Here is an 18,405-nt window from a genome sequence, read left to right on the forward strand (position 1 = left end):
TTTAACAAGAGTAACCAATTTTTTAAATGTGAAAAAACCCGCACATGACGTGAGATAAAAATGTACCTGGATGCTCTTACTGGTCTTGTTGTGTGTAGTTATCCAAACACTCAACACAATCATTGGCACCTTTGTTTGTGTTCAGCAAAAGTGGCATTTTCAGGTTGCTTCCTGATTGGCTATCATTTCACATCACAGTTCGAGTCCGTGGTTCGGCCCATCTCGGTATTGACCGCACACATAAGGATTGGCCATTGTAAATATTGAACAGGTTTAACATTTACTATTATTGGCCCTGTGCAAATCGGGGAAGAAACATTGCTCTAAACACATCCCCACACAACAGGAACATTTTTTTGACATCCAATAATTGGGACTTTGCTGATTGGACAAATTCAAATTCATCCCGATTACCAATAATTATCTCCTCCTATGGTGTTCATCTAATCGCTGATTCTTACTGTTATATAGGGCCATATTCTCCCATTTGGTGTAAGCCTGTTTTTTTTTTTTTTTTTTTTACACACCTGGCTTGTGCACCTTCAACATATGCATATTCTCCCATAATAACTGACACACTTATCCTATGTATGCCCCGCATGTGTGCACACCCAGCAACGAGGCATGACTCATTGAAGTCTGAGGGTGACTGCAAATCCTGGAGTGTGGAGTTTTCCTGAGACATGCGAATGGCATGCAAATCCATTTGGAAAATATATCACACTTTAACTTAAAATGAAGCAGATACGTAAGTTAATCATTGCCAGATTGCTGATGACATGTCCACCGGTACATTCACAAGCAATACCGTGTGCATGACTGAACGCCTCAGCACTGGTGATACGCTGACACCGGCATATTGCGCGTTTCGATTTTTTACATTAGTGTGTCACTAAACGAGCTGGTGGAGCTAATGCGCTCAGCCCGTGGTACAAACTCCTGCTCACCTCAACACTCTCCTCAGGGTTGCTCCACCCAGAGTGCCTAGCTGGTACGAGGGTTCGTAAGTGACATACTTGAGAGCAGGGGAGACTGCGCAGCAAGAAAAACATGGAGCTGTGTGCCTTTTCTGACTTCAGCACATGGGAAACTATGCCCCATAGTTTGTGGTGTACACAGTATCGCCAACAGCACGCCACACACAAAACCATCTCTCCATCACCACTTGTGAACGGCTCACGGAGAGGAAAAAAAAAACCTGTTCACAAACCCCACACCACAGAATATTTGCTCAGGATAATCTTTTAGAGACATCCGAGAATCAGGCCTGAGTTGACTTTGATCAAAAAGAGATGAAAAATAAACTCTAATTATTCCCAATTACCATTAGGTGTGTTCATCACATAAATTAATGCAGCACTGTCCTGTTTACAGATGTTGGATACGAAAATGATTTTCTGTTGTTGCCGTGCAGATTTGGTGGAGAACTTTGACGAAGCATCCAAGAATGAAGCCACCTGACTGCGATGAAACCAGAAACACTCTGCGATGTTTTCACTTCGACTATTCAGACATATCAGAATGGGCACACACAAACACGCACACACACAACAAGAGACTTTTCTTTACACGGATGTCCAAGCTGGCTAACTGGCTTTTAAAACGAAACATGAGCTTCAGTTGTTGCCACATTTTTGGTTGTTTTAAATGTCTTAATTGTTTTGTTTGTTTTATGAAGTAAAATAAAGAGGATTAACATTTTTACAGGCCGCTATCATCATCATTACCAAATGAAGAATCAAAAAGGATTCATAACAGTATGGCTGCAGCATTAGGTACAGCCACACAAATACGTTTTGTAGTAAGGTCCTGCATCACACTCTTAAGTGTTTGGAGTTACATAACATATTTGCAGGAATTTTTATTTTGCACTAATTTGCCATTACTTTATCAATATACAGATTACAATGCAATTTAACTCTGCGCCAGCCACTCTTGTGACTTGTATAATGTGTCCAAACAGGATTTATTAAAAAAAAAAAAAAAAGTCAGCATGTATTCATCCGCTTTGCTTATGTTTCTGCGTAAGTCTACAGTCATTGGCTCATTTTTCAGGTCCCTGTTGGAGATGTCCAACCTTAGTATAAGTGGCAACAGCTCAAACGCACGTAATGAGAATTAAATTGTAAAAAAAACTAAATAAATCTTTCCTAGACCAAAAAGATGTATTTTGTCCCCAACGAAAAAGTTGCAATCTTACAAAAATGTGAATTTCTCAAAGATATCTGATATTGAAGTCAAAAGTTAAATGAGGGAAGAACTTTATCTTATACTATTATACCTTTTGTTCTGGCAAAAGGAACTTTTATTCTCACCAAATCTGACTGTTCTTAAAGTATTAAGACATTCTAATTGGCCCAAAGCTAAATTAGGGGGAGTAATTAGTATGTTTATCTCCATATGTACAGTTGTCAAAAGTCTACACACCCTTGTTCAAATGTCAGGTTTTTGTCATTCAAAAAATGGGACCAAGATAAATTATTTTAATAATTTTTCCACCATTAATGTGAACTAAACCCTGCCCAACTCATTAAAAAAAATCTCCAAGGTGGAAATAAGAATAACCAACTCGTATAATGTGTTTTCTTTTTGTATTTTTTTTTTGGGGGGGGGCTTCTGAGTTTTTTTTTTTTACTGACACTGACTCCTATTTCAAACTGTTGATAATAATTTACACCTTGTCTAAGGCCACAGTTGCAGCAGAAAAACAGCCCCTTTTTAAATTCTAGCACATCGTTTATTGCAAATTATTTTGTGGACCCCCAAACTTTGGCTAGCGGACCCCTGGTGTCCAGGGACCCCAGTTTGAGAACCACTGCTCAAAAGTAGCTGATTAAGCAACAAAAAAAAAGAATGCTCTCAGTTTGATATGCATATGTTCTTAGTGTGATATCAACTCCAACCATCAATATCTTGTTCAGGCGCGTGACGTCACAACAGCTTTGACGCAATGGGCCATTTGTGCACTCACCTCTTGAGTTTCCTCCTTTTGAAGAGCTGCAGAGAAACATAAAGGGGGGGAGGGAGGGGGTCGCTGACGGAGGGGGGGGGGGGGGTCGTTTGAGAGGCAACCCCCCCCCCCCCCCCCCCCCCCCGTTTCCTTCCCCAACCCATCACAATCATTCCTGCTGGTGCTGATGCTGCGGTGTGATGCTGTGATGTAAGTAAGTGCAAGACCATGTTGAAGTTGTTCTCCGCACGGGACGACGACAACGAGAGCCTCCTGGGAGGCAGCACAGAAGGTGAGGAGTGCCTTTTTCTTTTTCTTCTTTTTTTCCCCCTTGTTACGCTCATCCACTCTGCCTTTCCTTGTGCGTCACGATGACGACGATGATGTTTGTGCTCGAAAAGCGCTGATGCAGCATTTATCCAGCACGCGCTTTTTTTTCTCTCTCTCCTACTGTTCACCCTCACAAAATGAATGAATACATAACTACAGACAATAATAGGAGTAATAATGCGCGTGCCCCATTGGGGCTCACTCTGCCGGGTGAGTGTCGCATTGGCGAGCTCGTAGCGTTTCCAGTCGGATTGAACTCAATGCGTCACACAACCTGCAGAAAGCGGGACACTTTTGGAACCATATTCACATGTTTTAATCCAGAATAGTCCGGCAACGTGACGTTAATACATCACTTCGTGGGATGCTGCGTTGCAAAAACGCGTGCAATTGTCTTATTCAAAGACGTGCGGTCATAATGAAGCGTTTGTGTTTCTCCTCCCCTTTTGCCATGTGCGCTGCAATGTGATACGTCAGTAATAATCAATTACTGTGCATGTATGTTGACGTTAGGACGAGTCACTAAGCAGGGAAATGCCTGACCATTCGGGGGCGTCCTCGGTTTACGACGCTTACCGCTGAGACGATACCAGAACGTGTTCGTAAATCGGAACGCGCGCTTGGCTTTCACTAACCTACGCCACACACTGTAATACCGACAGTTTAATGAAAATCCCATGATAAACTACACGTTTTGAATTCACTTGACACTCTAATGGAGGGGTTCTCAAACTTTTTTTTGGGTGCAGGGACCACTTACAGGGGGGAAATTATTCCCTAAACGCCCTCATAATCCATGAAGAGCTCATTAATCATGAAGGTAATCTGGAATTTCAATTTAATTCTGTTTTAATACCAAACTCCAGCCTTGCACAGTCACAATCTCAATCACAATTTCAATCCTAATCGCAATCTCCGCAGCAATTTCAATTTTAAACTCTGATGTAATCTTTATCTTGCTGTTCGACCATTTTAATCACAATCACAGTCCTAATATCGGGTTCTTTTGTAATTTCAACCTTAATCTCAAACCTAATTTTATACTTCATCTTGACATAAAACCTAATCCTAATGTAATTTTTTTTTTTTTTTTTTTTACATTTTTTGTGATCGTAGCTGTAATCTTAATTCCAATATCAGGCCTAGTATCAATCATAATCTTAATCACAATCTGTCCTAATCTCAGTCTTGTTGTAATTTTATTTTTAATATCAGACCGAATTTTATTCTCAGTCTTGACCTAATACCTAATTCCAATGTAAATTTCAAATGTTAACGTAACTGTAATCTTAATACCAATGTCAGGCCTCCCATCAATTGGAATATTAATCACATTCTCAGTCCTAAACTCTTGTTGTAATTTCAGTTTTAATCACAACCCTAATTCTATTCTTAATTTAGATGTAAAACCTAATCTTGATATACATTTTTAATTGAAATTTAATTGTAATCTTAATATCAAATGTTATGCCTAGCATCACTCGTAACATGAATCACAATCTTAGTCTCCTTGTATTTGAATTTTTGCTGTAATCTTAATTGTATTTTGCAATGTAAAAACAAAAAAAACAACCTCAGTCTTAATCCCAAACCAAAATCTGCATTTGTGCGTTGTCATTGGTTTTCGCTGCAGTCGGGCGCGATAGGCTGACGTCTTGATGACACTTTGGAGGTGACTTTTGAGGCTTGCCCGTACATCATCTCGCACGCCTCTCAAGGGCGATTTACAGATGATTCAACACGTGCTTTAATGGCCACTTTGTGAATGTGCACCTTCCTCCCTTTATGATGAGTTTTGCAACACGGATGTCCTGTGTCTGGGTGTGTGCAGAGATGGAAAAAGTACTCACGATCTGTATTTAAGTAGAAGTACTGTGCAGTTACTTGTATTAAAAACACATTAAAAAAATTAAAGAATATTGTAAAACTACAATTTTTCAGGTACAATTAAATTTTTACAGGTGCAGATCCGATTTCTGTATGACTTCTTTTCCTTGTATTTGTGCCATTTTATTCTTTCACCCGTGACCCTTCAGACACCAACAGCTGCTTGTTTCTGCGGAAACCTGTGCAAATGTGGTGGAAACACAGAATGTTCTCGGAATTGTTTCAAGTTCTCTCCTGAAAGCTGTTACCACCATCCCACCGTTACCACCATGTTCCTTCATTTACATTTACTGGTAAAGCAAAAATCCATTTCAGTAGATGTAGGCCAAATTTGACACTGAACACTCTTAGTGTACACAAACTTTGTAGCACCGATACAAAAAAATGCCATTTTAAAACAATTTAATTTGTATGTATTTTGGGTACCTTTTGGAAAAATCAACAAATGTCAGCATGCAAAAAATGACATTTAAGGTATATATTTTTGAAAATTGCTGTTTAATGTCAAAATGGGTCTAATTTGACTTTAACAGCTTGTAAGGGTTAAAATTGTCACACCACTGTATTTGTTTCTGCGTAATGATGTTCAGTATTGTTGGCGCAATATCATAATTGCCGAAGCCATTTTAGATATACTGTTACAATATCAATAAAAAAAAAAATACACCAATGTGCGTGCTAAAAGCTAAATTAGCCACTACAAATCTGAAGCTGTGGTCCACCATCTAAGAAGGGTGGAGTTCCCTCTCTGGGTGGAGGAAGCGATCCTGCCCCGAGTGGAGGAGTTCAACTACTTTGGGGTCTCGTTCACAAGTGTGGGAAGAATGCAGCGGAAGATCGACAGCTCGATCGACTTGGTGCAACGTCTGCAGTGATGCAAATGCTGCATCGGTCTGTCGTTGTGAAGGAGGAGCTGAGCCAAAAGGGGAAGCTCTCGATTTAGCGCTCGATCTACGTTCCTACCCTCACCTATGGTCACAATCTTTGGGTTATGACCGAAAGAACAACATCATGGGTACAAGCGGCCGAAATGAGTTTCCGCCGCAGTGTGTCGGGGCTCCCCCTTGGAGATAGGGTGAGAAGCTCTAAATAGGGTGCTGCCTAGAAGCCTCCCAAGTGAGGTTTTCCGGGCATATCCCACTAGGAGGAGGCCCTGGGGAAGACTCACTGAGGATTACAGTATGTCTCCTAGCTGGCGTGGGAACACCTTGGGATTCCCCAGAAGAGCTGGATGAAGTGGCTGGGGAGCGGGAAGTCTTGGCTTCCGTGCTTAAACTGCTGCCCCAACAACAAAACCCTGGATAAGCGGAAGAGAACGGATGGATGAATGGCATTATGATCTGTCTAGATTTTCAGTCATCCATTTCCTGTTACTCTCAAAACATTGAATCGAGGAAGCTGGACTCTTCTTGTTTTTTGAATTTCTTGTTTTTGTTCAGAAACTTTCACAAATGCAATTAGACTAACGATATGCTCTCCTTGAAACAGATGATGGAGAAAACCAATCCCTCGGTGACACCGAGCTGCCCTGGCTGAGCAGATCCTATCTCCTGGTGCTCAAAGATGCAGGAAATATGTCCAAATCAGGGCAAATCAGACCAGAAGCCCCTTCTTCCAAGTCCTCCTCGGATGAAACCGTGACACCAAGCGAAGAAAAACCTTCTGCGAAGATGCTCCACATGGAGGAAGGTGGCTGCATGGTGACCCCGTGGGGCGAAGGCCAGGGTGAGGGTCCTCCCGGTCCACTGGTTCTGAGTCTGGCAGAGGATGAGAGGAAGCTCAAGACGTTGCCCTCCAAGGAGGAATCGGTGATCGAGGAGAAGGAGATGGAGGAACCCGAAGACCTCCAGAATCAACCCTTAGAGATTGTGTCCAATGGCAGGGAGGCAGGAAAAGCCTCCGCATGCTCTCCTGTCGATCCCGATAACGAGTCCAGCCCGGTTGGCATCCTGACCAAAGATCGAGCCAACGCCTTGGGGGAGGTCGCTCCGGTCTGGATCCCGGACACCGAGGCTCACGTGTGCATGAAGTGCGGCGTCAAGTTCACGTTTACCAAGCGGAGGCACCACTGTCGCGCCTGCGGCAAGGTGAGGCTCGTACGCCGTCTCAGCTGCCGTTTTGTGCACTATTGAAGTCATTCAATATATGTGTGCATGCGCACGTGTGTGTCGTCAGGTGTTTTGTGCACTTTGCTCCGGCCTGAAGTTCAGACTTACACATCTGGACGGCAAGGAGGGGCGGGTTTGTGTTTCCTGTCATTCAACCCTCATTAAAAGTGAGCCACTTATGTTTTATTTTTCTCAGCCGATTGTCTCTTTTCTTTGGGGGGGCGGTGGGAACTGGGGTCTTTCTAAAACGGTGCAACGACGACAACGAGAATGTTCTTCCCAGGCACATCACCGAGGGGGAAAAGGAGGGTGTGGTTTGCAGACGAGCTCCTCATCGACAAGCAGTCCGAGTCCGCTCCCACTACGCCGGTCCGAGGGCACGCGTTCTCGCCGTTGGTGAGCCGCGCGCCGCAGAGCGAGACGGCCAAAGGTCCGGGAGGGTCGCCGCAGCGCAGTAGAGCCTCCAGGCCACATGGGGGCGCTAATGTAGGATCACACAAAAGAAAACAGTTACCCGAGTCTTAATCCTGTCAATCTCCATCTCTCAAAATCCATTTGAATGTTGCTCACAATTTTATATCAATGTCAGTCCTAATCTCGAATTTGTTTTCCATCTCAATGTTCATCAATCTCCATTTATTTATCAATTTTCATCTTTATTTCGATCTGGAAACCTAATCGCAAAGTCTATTGTGATTTGAATTCGTCGCAATCTCATACACCCTAAAACGGCTGGGTCAAAAACAACGCAAAATGGGTTATTTGGGTAACCCGATGTGTTCCTAAAGTTGGACCGAGCCAACGAGTGGATATTTTAGACCAGCAGGTCTGGGTTAGGGGGTTTTGACCCTACGTGTTGGGTTGGGGCTGTCTACCCCAAAATGGGTTGAACGCAACCCCGTCGTTTGGTCGAACGCGACCCTGCCGTTGGGTCGACTGTGACCCTGCAGTTAGGTCGAATGTGATCTTGCCGTTGGATTGGTCAAATGTGAAACAAAAAATAGTCTCAAACATAATAATAACAAATAAATTTTTAATCCCACTGCTTTTTGGTCCCAAAAGACCTAAACCTCTCAAATGAAATTGAAATTCTATTCTCACTGTCATATCTAACCCTCATCTCAATTTCAATATCAGATATAATCTGAATCTTGATTTGAGTTTCAGACTTGTTGTTAATAATAATCTTAAATTGAAACCTTATTCCTTCCATTTTGTTGGAAATTCAAATCTCATTCTTGGACCAAATTTTATTTCAATCTCAGATCCTGTGGTAGGCTAATATTAATCTTAAATCGGTTTCTGAATTTTAATTTTAATCTTGATTTTGGCCCAAATCCTAAACATTATTTCCGAATAATTCTGAATTTTAAAATTAAACTACATTTTGGATTTAATTTTAGCAAAATTTATTCTCAATCTCTTGATTAATAATATTAATGTCCTTTTTTTTTTTGCCTCTTGTCAATCTTCATCTAAATGCTCTCGTATCATTTTAAAGCACCCTCATTCCTAATCAGAATCCCTAATGTGAATTCAATCTTTTTCCTCAATCTTGATATCAATTGTAATCTCAGTCTTAAATTTAAATTGAACTCTCAGCCCCAGCATCAATCCTTGAGCTCGGCATAAGACTAACTAGACTAGACTAGACCTAAAGACTGATTTTGATTTGAAACTAATTTGTAACCTCCACCATACCGCTCACAGACATAATTGGAATCATTTAATTCTCAATGCTGTTCTTAATCCCAATCTTCAATTTGAATCCGAACGTTGCCGCTTGTCTTTTCCGTGCCCCAGGAGGCGTGTGCGCCTCGAAGCTGGCGAACGTCCACCCTCGTGAGCAGCTCATCGAACCTCATCCCGCAGGAAGGCCTGCCGCCTATCCTCACCTCCACAGGAGTCAAGGGAGGTACAGTGAACCCCTTGCGTAGTTGCGCTTCGCCATTCGCTAATTCAACTATTTGCGGTTTTTGTCTGTGGAACCTAGCTTCAGATATTCACCCGATAAACTCACATTTGTGCATTTTGGGAAAGGTGCCACAAGATGGTGCCAAAACCCTGGCAAAAAGACAAACTATTTGGAGTTAAGGAAGTATGTTGAAGTGATACATCTCAACTGACAGACTAGAATCTTTGAATGTTGGGGAGGAGCTAAGTGTAGCCTGGGTTGTTAGTGGATATTATGAAGCAGCTTCACCGCATGTGGGTGTACACGTGCACGTCCAGTGCTTTTTCTTCTTTCTTCAAAAACCAAAACATCTGTAAATTTTGTAGGTATATTAATGTAACGTTGTAAAATGTCTCAAATCTGTGGTTCTCAAACTTTTTACAGCACCAACAAAAAAATAAATAAATAAATCGCTTTCTATGTAATGAATCGTAATGAACAACATGAAAAAACATTATAGGCCAAAGTGTTCACCGGAAACGAGATTCTATTAAAAAGTATATTTATTATTATTTTAAGGCACTGAAACATTATGCACAGCTTGCATATTAACTCTGCACTCAAATATAGGGGGGGGGGGGGGGGGGGGGGGGAAACTGTTCTTAAGATTCAATTAAAATGTATTGAACAATAAGTGAAATAAAAAAAATGGTGTCTTGCATGATTTTATGACTGCTTTCCACGGTCACGGAATGAATTAAACTCGCATCTCAAGGCACCACTGTTTTATCAAACACGGGATTTCTGTAGAATATTTCTGTAAGATTTAAAGTCGCTTGACCTTGCGACTCGAGACAGAACAATTGCACGGCGATTTCTATTCAAGCGCTGTGAATACATTTATCCCATAGATAACAAGGCCAATGTCAAAATAATTGGCTTCGGTAAGCACTTTAATCTGGTCTCTCCTCAGATTACACCGTGGAGGAGCAGCCCTCGGAGACGCTACTCATCCAGGAGCTGGAGAGCGGCCGCTCCAACTCTCTGGTTTTCGTCCTCAATGCCAATTTGCTCGCCATGGTCAAGATGGTCAACTGTAAATTGATTGATTTATTTTGAAATTACTGAACCACCACCCCCTCTCCCCCACTTGACCCCGACTGACACTCGTGATTATGCCGCATGCTTGTGGGACAGATGTTAACAGGAAGTGTTGGTGCGTGACCACCAAAGGGATGCACGCCGTGGGCCAGGTGGAGGTGATGGTGCTCTTGCAGTGTCTGCCCGAGGAGAAGAGCTTCCCCAGGGACATCTTCAGCCACTTCGTCCAGCTGTACAGGGACAGCCTCACAGGTGAGACACACACAAACATACAAAGGACAATTCATTAGGTACTCTTCACCTATCTAGTATGAGTTCTGTGTCAAAGTCTTTTGTCACACAGTGGCCCACGTGACAACTTGGGGGTTGTTAACCGTACCGTGTGGCTCGTAGGTCTGGGTGGAGGATTCTTCTTTGAGTGTGAGGTCCTGGTTACAAACTTGTTGGTCAAGGTGTATGATTCTTGTTTGAGCCGTCCTGGGTTCAAATGCTGGATGACCCCTTTCTCTTGCTGTTGTTGCACGGCGGCCCATGTGACAAGTAAGGGGTCCTGCAAGGTTAGTTGTTGATCTAGGTGTAAGATTCTCTCTTTGGGCGTGAGAGGTGCCAGGTTCAAATCCCAGATGATTCCTTCTTCAAATCGCTGGCTCTTTGTTGTGGCTCGTTGGTCTCGGCATTTGCTTCTCGCTTTGGGTGTGAGAAGTTTCAAGTTCAATTCCTGGATGAGCTCTTCTTTAAAATGTTTTTTTCCCCCACTTTCTATGGCTCTTGTCAAACGGTGGCCCATGTGACATTTAAGGGGGTCATGCAAGGTGAGCCCTTCTTTACAGTCTATGGTTTACCCCCCAGCTCATCACAAATGTATCACTGAAGCGCAATTAGTCATTTACAGTCTGCTGTGTATTGCTGGTTTCATGCATTGCTGCTGGGGTTTAGGGCGGTGTGGTGCCTTGCTCAAGGGTACTTCAGCAGCAGTTAAAATGTCCGTATGTAGTTTCATCTGTCACGGGATTCGAACCATTCACACGCCAGTCCAATCAGGCTCAGTTGTATTTTCCAGATTACATAAATATCACAATTTAACGGCTATTCACCAGAGCAGGCTGCTAACATCGTCACGGTGAAGCAGCATGTGGCTCAATCCAATTTTATTTGAGATTTGTATTGTTGTTAATACCCACTTGCAAGTACATTTATGATCCCGATGTCGCTGGATATTTTATGTCCTGGCCTTGTCAGACCTTGTTTACTCCATTCCGCACTATTTCCCCGTGTACTCAAAACGTCGTCCTTTCTTCTTTCACATCCGCAGGGAAGGCGATAAAGCACCTGTCACTGTCGCTGTTCGGCAGCCGCTTCCTGGGCAGCGACGAGCACGCGGGCTTCTTGTTTGTCCGTCCCACCCGTCAGTCCCTTCAGGGTCTGCCCCTGCCCAGCCAGCCGTACCTCTTCGGCCTGCTGCTCCACAGGGCCGAGGTGGTCTGGGCCAGGACGTTCCCCCTGCGCCTCATGCTGCGCCTGGGTGCCGAGTATCGATGTGAGTTCTGCCCCACGCCTCCATCAGCAATATAAATATGAATTTTAAAAAATCTGCTATGCATTGAATCCGCAATAGGTGAACCGCGATATAGCGATGGTTTACTGTGTTTAACATTTAATTATATTACATTTGGATTAAACTTTAACAACTGTCTTTTTTTTAATATTTGTTTTTAACTATTTATTTATGTATAGTTATTTAACCTTTATGCACAACACATTTTAATAGAATCAAGTAAGTCCATTTTTTTTTTCATTCAGCCACATATTTTCTTTTTTTGGTCTTACATGGCATAAAATGTTTGAGTGCCACTGATCAAGACCTAAAATACTGCAACAGAAGGGCCAACAATAAAGTGCAAGAAAAAAAAACTTAGACAAATTCAAAATAACTTATAATGCACAAGAGAGTATTAAATAAAATAACAATAAAATGTCAATCAAACACTTAAATAATAATATACCTGAACAGGAGTACATTTAATAAAACAAATGGAAAGTCGAATAATTAGGTCTTAAAATATTGTAAAAATGTGCTGAGTGCAAATATGTTGGGGTTCTGTTCTTCTTCAATACTACTCCAAAAAATGAAAAATAAATACCACTCCAGACTTTGTTGACTCTTGATTACTCTTGGGGGTGCCGTCGAGGTCGTGGGCGTCCTAAGCAGGTGTTTCCTGGGCTAATGCCTTTGGGCTGGCTGGCTCTGCTCTACATTTTCCTCAAGCTTCACTTTCAGCCACCCTTTCATTATTTGATTGTTATTATTATTATTATTATTTTTTTATTTTTTTTTTGCAGTTTACCCCTGTCCTCTGTACAGCGTGCGCTTTCGGAAGCCTTTGTTCAGGGACATAGGCCACACAGTCATGAGGCTTCTAGTGGTGAGTAACGGTTGTGTGCTGTTCAGACTTGCAACTTTTTGGGCTAGTTGGAAGCTTTCCATAGGAATTGACGTTGACATTTGACATCTGCTGCAGCTCAGTAAATTGAAAACACTTGTACCTCAAATCATCTTTCCCCATTGATATGAACGGAAATGTCATTAATCCGTCTCAGCCCCCCTCCCAAAAAAACAAAAAAACTGTAGTGTGTTTTTAATGAAGAAAATAGCACTGTATAACCTTTTACTTTTTAAAATCATATAGTAATAACATAAATCAATACAATGAAAAGAACTAAACAGTTTGTGCAACATGATTAATTGGTTGCGGCTCCTTTTGATGTCTGTCATGCAGGCACAAACGGGGAGAACTTTTGTCAGTCACTCAGTAACTGCAGCAATAGTAGTCATTTTTTGAAGAGGAGAAATCATTTATGCCTCTGAGTGTTGTTATATCGTCTGTCTACATGTGTTGCGTCACCGTTTGTGTTCAAATATCTGCTGCGTCAAACGTTATAATACTATCACATGCTGTAGATGCTATTTGTTTGCCTATATATGACGTTTCCCATTATGTGTTAGCATTAAGCTAGTGAAGTTGGAGGCAAAGTTATGTGGTTGTTTTAAATACACGTAATTCTCTTTGTTTTATGTTTAACTAGACAGTAAATTTCAACTGGGAGTGGTATTAAATAGCTTGACGCCTCTTTTTTTTTTTTTTTTAAAGATTTCTGCCTAACTGTTTCTTGTGAAGTGAGTAGAGTTCACTGCAACCATACAGTGCTTGTATCTCAAATTTCTGCTCGCTAGTCAAAGCAAAACAATCGGCTGAACGACGGCCCATATCTCTGAAAACCCGTAAATCGGGACACTCGTCTCGCAAGGCATTACTGTAGGCTGTACTGTGTAATTTTTGGGACTATGCGCCTTGACTCAATAAAGGTTGGGAAACACCGCATAACAAAAATCTAGAAAATATTCCAATGACATCGCGTTAAACTACCATGGAAAGTTTCCAGATCTTTACTGAAAAAGTCCCGCTACTTTGCAACCATCCTTCCATCCTGAGCAGGACTTTAGGAATTTCCGCTATAGTCTCCCAATGGTGCCCGGGCTCACGGTGGACCTGGAGGCTCGGAGGACCTGCATAAAGATACCAACTACTGGGTATAACGAGGTCAGATGGAAGATTTTCAGTGCATCATTTGAACAAACGTTTGAGCATGCATTTCCTGCTACAACAGCTGATGAAGGCCATGAACAAGTGTAACGAGCACGTCCTGGCCGTGGGGGCGTGTTTCAACGAGGAGGCTGACTCTCATCTCATCTGCGTGCAAAGAGACGACGGCCAGTACCAGACGCAAGCCATCAGCATCCACAACCAGCCGCGCACAGGTAACGCAGCACACGTTCAACCATATTGGATTTTTTTGGGGACACGATGAAAAAAGCAATTTTCAGCCAATTTCAAATCAACCAATCACCTAACCACTTCTCCACCTTGATGCCTGGATACTAGTTCAACAAGTCCAAATCAACTTTTATTCAAATTGTAACGATAATATGAATCATTTCGAGATTCACTGGATATGAGCGCTCTAGTCCGGCCTGAATTTACGTCCATTGAGGAATCTCAATTTTCAATTAATTGGACTGTTATTCAAGTTCATTTATTTCATTAGTTCAGTAAAAAGTGAAAGTCCAGTATCACGTAGATTCCTTAAACACTTGCCCAATAACGTGTTATAACCATGTTTGTTTGTCCCTTTTCTCCTCTTCTCCAGTGACTGGATCATGTTTTTTCATATTCAGCAGTGCACTGAAAGCAACTGCGGGTTACTTTGCCAAGTCCAGCATCCTAGAAGGTAACATATCCTCCACGACTTGGGGGATTTTGCTAATATTATTGCTATTTACACGTTTCATTCATCCACATTGTGTATTTTTGCTCATATAAGCGTTTGCGTGTGTGTTTATTTGCACAGCCTGTTTTGTCACTGTGTCTGTCAATGTTGACAAATTAGTGTGTGTGTGTGTGTGTGCGTGCCTCCTCCTCCCCTCCCCTCCAGATGGACTAATGGTGCAGATTACCCCGGAGACCATGGCAGAGCTGCGCAGGTCGCTCCGGGAGATGAAGGACTACGCCGTCACCTGTGGCCGCGTGGACCAAACAGACAGTCAGGAGCTCGTTTGTGTGCAGTGGGTGGAGGCCAACTGCGCCCTCAATAAAGGGTGGGGCTTCTCCATCTGCTTGGGAGTTGTTGTTTTTTTTTGCCCTTTATCCAACTCTCCATTCACGCACAGCCAATCCTTTATTAAAGGGCCTGGTAGTGACTTTTAGGTTGAGAGTGTACAGTACTCTGAATAAATCATGAACGGACTTGCAAATAGAGGCAGCACGGTGAGCTAGTGCTTCGCACTTCTGCCTCACAGTTTTGGCATATGGGGTTCTAATGTAGGCCACAGCCCACCTGTGTGGAGTTTGCGTGTTTTCCCAGTGCTTGTTTTCCAGGTACTCCAGCTTTCTTCCACGGCCCATAACTAATATAAAATAAAATAAATAAAATACAATTCATATTGATTAATGTACCGAATGGCAAAATATGCCACAAGATAGCGCCAAACGAACTGAAGTGAGTTGGCGGGCTTCACATAGACAACAGTGGTGTTTTGGCACCCTCTTATGGCATCTCAGTGCTGAGGAACTATGTCAAAGTGAGTTGAGTTGCTTCATTTCGACAAAAGCAGTGCTTTGGCACCATCTTGTGGCATCTAGGTGCCAAGGAAATATGTTGAAGTGAGTTGAGAAACTTCTTTTGAACAAAAGCAGTGTTTAGGCGGCATCTTGCAGCGTCTCAGTGCCAAGGAAATATGCTAAAGTGAGTTAAGGACCTCCATTTAGGCAAAAAAAAATAGTGCTTTGGCGCCATATTGTGGCATCTTCGTACAAAGGACCTATGTTGAAGTGAATTACGGCGCTTAATTTAGACAAAAGTAATGATTTGGCACCATCTTATGACATCTGTTTGCTGGGTAACTATTTCGAAGTGAATTGAGGAGCTTCATTTAGTCAAAAGCAGTGCCAAGGAAATATGTAGAAGTGAGTTGAGGAGCTTCATTTTGGCAATAGTAGAGCTTAGACGCCAACTTGGTGCCAATAAAACTGTTAAAAAGTAGACAAAAACATGCATGTTCAGTTCATTGAAGACTACTCAATGAGCTGAAGTTTGCAGTCGTACCAGTTTTGCTGCCACTTTGTGTCGGTTGAACGAATTTTATTAAGTGTTACTAAACTACAAGCAAAAATAGTAATTAAAAATAAAATAAGTGTTTTCTTGCGGTTCACAGGGTTATAAGCCCAATTGATGGTAAATCCATGGAGTCCATCAGCAGTACAAAGATGTTCCAGAAATCTGAATACAAAGAAAATGGGAAGATTATCCACTGGACAGAAGTGTGTGTGACTCATTTTTTTTTTGTTTTGTTTTTTTTTGTTTTAAACTTCTTTTAACGCTTTAAATGAATGTTGCGTTCAGGTGTTCTACCTGCAGCGGGCCGAGCCTCCGAAAGGAATAGCGGCCAACGTACCAGAACACAACCGGCTCACGGAACGCATCGCCAGGGCCTTTTGCTTGGCCCTGTGTCCGTATCTCAAACTACTCAAGGAGGACGGCATGGCCAAGTTGGGCCTGCGTGTTACCTTTGACCCCCAGCAGGTCAGTGTGATTGGACGCCTCTTATACACTCAGTGGGCACTTCATTAAGCACACCTGCATGTTCCAGTAAGAGAAACAACACATTCTGACTTTACAAAGATTATAATAAACTGTCAGAGAGGTATTCCTTTAACAATGTTTATTGTTGTTGTAGTTCGCCGTCTTGTACCGACAGCTGTTTGTAATATTTATTTATACAATTCAACAAACAGTATAGAGATCACAGTATAACAACAACAAAAAAGGTAATTTCATTCAACATTGGAGTCTATAAAATATTCAATAAGAGGTATGAGATGGATATTAGTAAAGTTCACATTTACAGTTTTAAATTATTGTTGTTATTATTACTGTTCTACTTTTAATCTTTTCATTCAGAATTTTTCAGATTGGATATTTTTGCAAATTGGCTCTTGCATTGTTCTCCGGAACAGGAAATACAGGCAGATTAAAAAGAGGATGGATGAATTATTGTTGTTGTTCTACAAATTCATCATTTTTTTTCAGTGTTTATTATTGCTGTTATAATTTTTTATTGCACATATATTATTTCAGCTAATAAATTTGGGCTTCTTTTTTTAGGGATTTTTAAAGGCGTTTATTATTGTTGTTATAATTGTATCCATATTATCATATATTCTCATATATATTGTTTTAGATCATAAAAGTGTGTAAAGGTGTCATTACCCATTCTATATATTTTTTGATATAATGTAATGCATGCATTTCTTTGTTTGCAACTTGAGGTGGGCTTCGTGGCTGGCAGCAACGGCCATCCCCTCCCACCTCAGTACCTGAACGCCCTGGACAACACGCTCATCCCCGTCATCCACAGCAGGGGGCGCAAGAGAGGCGACGAGCCCATCGTGATGGAGCTCATCTTTTACATCCTGGAGTACATCACTTAGAAGTACCACAAAACGCAAAACTAATCGCATCTTGACGACCCCCCCCCCCGAAACTTTTACTTTAACTTTAACATAGAGGCTGGATTCAGCCCCCGCTAGTTTAAATCAAAGAGAATGACTTAGTGAGTAGTGGATGCACATGGAATGAATGCCTGAAAGATGGAAGAATGTTCTTGAATTTAATAATGTCAACCTGGAATTAAACTTTGCAACGAGAATGATTCCTCTCTCTATGGAAAGATGTTTGCAGAGCTAATACAGTGCCGTTAAAAAGTATTTACCCACTTCTCAAATTCTTATTTTTTTTGGATAGTTTCCCCACTAAGCTAATAAGCTCATTAAACAAATGTAAATATCAGATAAAGATAACCCAAGTAACATTCAGTTTTTAAATTTTATTTATGAAAGGGGGGGGGGGGGGTATGTTCAAAGCTACCTGGCCCTGTGTGAAAAGGTAATTGCCCCCCTAAACCTTCACCACCCTCAGCAGCAACAACTGAAATAACGCGTTTTCTATAACTGGCAATGAGTCTTTCACATCTCTTCCTTGCAGAATTTTATTTTATTTTTTATTTTTTTAAATTCAGCAACACTGGAGGGTTTTCGAGCATGAAAGGCCTTGTTAAGGTCATGCCACATGCCATTTCCGTCAAGTCCGGACCACTCAAGTGTTTCAGGTGCTTTGTGCACAATGTTTTCTAACAAGGAGCTGAGCGGCAGGCAAAATTCAAAACAAGTGTCTGTAAGTTATTACTTATAAGCTATTTATTCAACTGTATTAATTACTGCATAGTAAGTTGTAGTGGTGTACAAACTACATTGTGTCCTGATAATTTGCAAGTTAAAAAAATAAAAATAAAAACAGCAATATTTAAATATATCGGGGGGGAATCCAGTCATAAGAATTGGTGTAATTTAAAAACAAAACAAAAATACAGGACTTTTGATGCAAAAGTTAGTAGAGTGAACCAACTAAAAACCAAATTGGTGTTATGACATTGAGAAGCAATGTGATAAGATTAAAGACACATTTTATTTTAAACTAATGTAATTAAAAATAATTAAAATTTGTTTAATAATGCAGTTATT

General features: G+C 41.6%; 2 protein-coding genes across 3 annotated transcripts in view; both read left to right on the forward strand.

Moving 5' to 3' along the window:
- The window catches only part of btf3l4 (basic transcription factor 3-like 4), a 5,371-nt gene extending 2,807 nt beyond the window's left edge, over positions 1–2,564 (forward strand). For both annotated transcript variants that reach the window (XM_061683502.1, XM_061683503.1), the window contains exon 6: positions 1,415–2,564. In XM_061683502.1, coding sequence (XP_061539486.1) covers positions 1,415–1,461 — 47 coding nt within the window. In that variant the 3' untranslated portion in view covers positions 1,462–2,564. The remainder of the gene's footprint in view (positions 1–1,414) is intronic.
- A 599-nt stretch (positions 2,565–3,163) lies between these two features.
- zfyve9b (zinc finger, FYVE domain containing 9b) lies at positions 3,164–17,526 on the forward strand. Its single transcript, XM_061683275.1, has 16 exons — positions 3,164–3,242; positions 6,656–7,254; positions 7,343–7,442; positions 7,559–7,761; positions 9,079–9,190; positions 10,143–10,265; positions 10,367–10,522; positions 11,583–11,807; positions 12,611–12,693; positions 13,765–13,869; positions 13,937–14,087; positions 14,477–14,557; positions 14,762–14,924; positions 16,041–16,146; positions 16,229–16,408; positions 17,155–17,526. Exons 1-16 carry the CDS (start codon positions 3,179–3,181, stop codon positions 17,314–17,316), a joined length of 2,613 nt encoding a protein of 870 aa, XP_061539259.1. The 5' UTR covers positions 3,164–3,178; the 3' UTR covers positions 17,317–17,526.
- Positions 17,527–18,405: the final 879 nt, after the last annotated feature.

This window comes from Phycodurus eques, chromosome 8, assembly GCF_024500275.1.
Source record: "Phycodurus eques isolate BA_2022a chromosome 8, UOR_Pequ_1.1, whole genome shotgun sequence".
Taxonomy (NCBI): Eukaryota; Metazoa; Chordata; class Actinopteri; order Syngnathiformes; family Syngnathidae; genus Phycodurus; species Phycodurus eques.

What these genes read in the sequence shown, in the direction of transcription:
- zfyve9b (XM_061683275.1), top strand. Translation starts at nt 3,179, where the DNA reads ATGTTGAAGTTGTTCTCCGCACGGGACGACGACAACGAGAGCCTCCTG. An exon ending in ACTGTCGCGCCTGCGGCAAG is followed by an intron (nt 7,255 to 7,342) that starts GTGAGGCTCGTA and finishes GTGTGTCGTCAG; the next exon opens with GTGTTTTGTGCACTTTGCTC. An exon ending in CATGGTCAAGATGGTCAACT is followed by an intron (nt 10,266 to 10,366) that starts GTAAATTGATTG and finishes CTTGTGGGACAG; the next exon opens with ATGTTAACAGGAAGTGTTGG.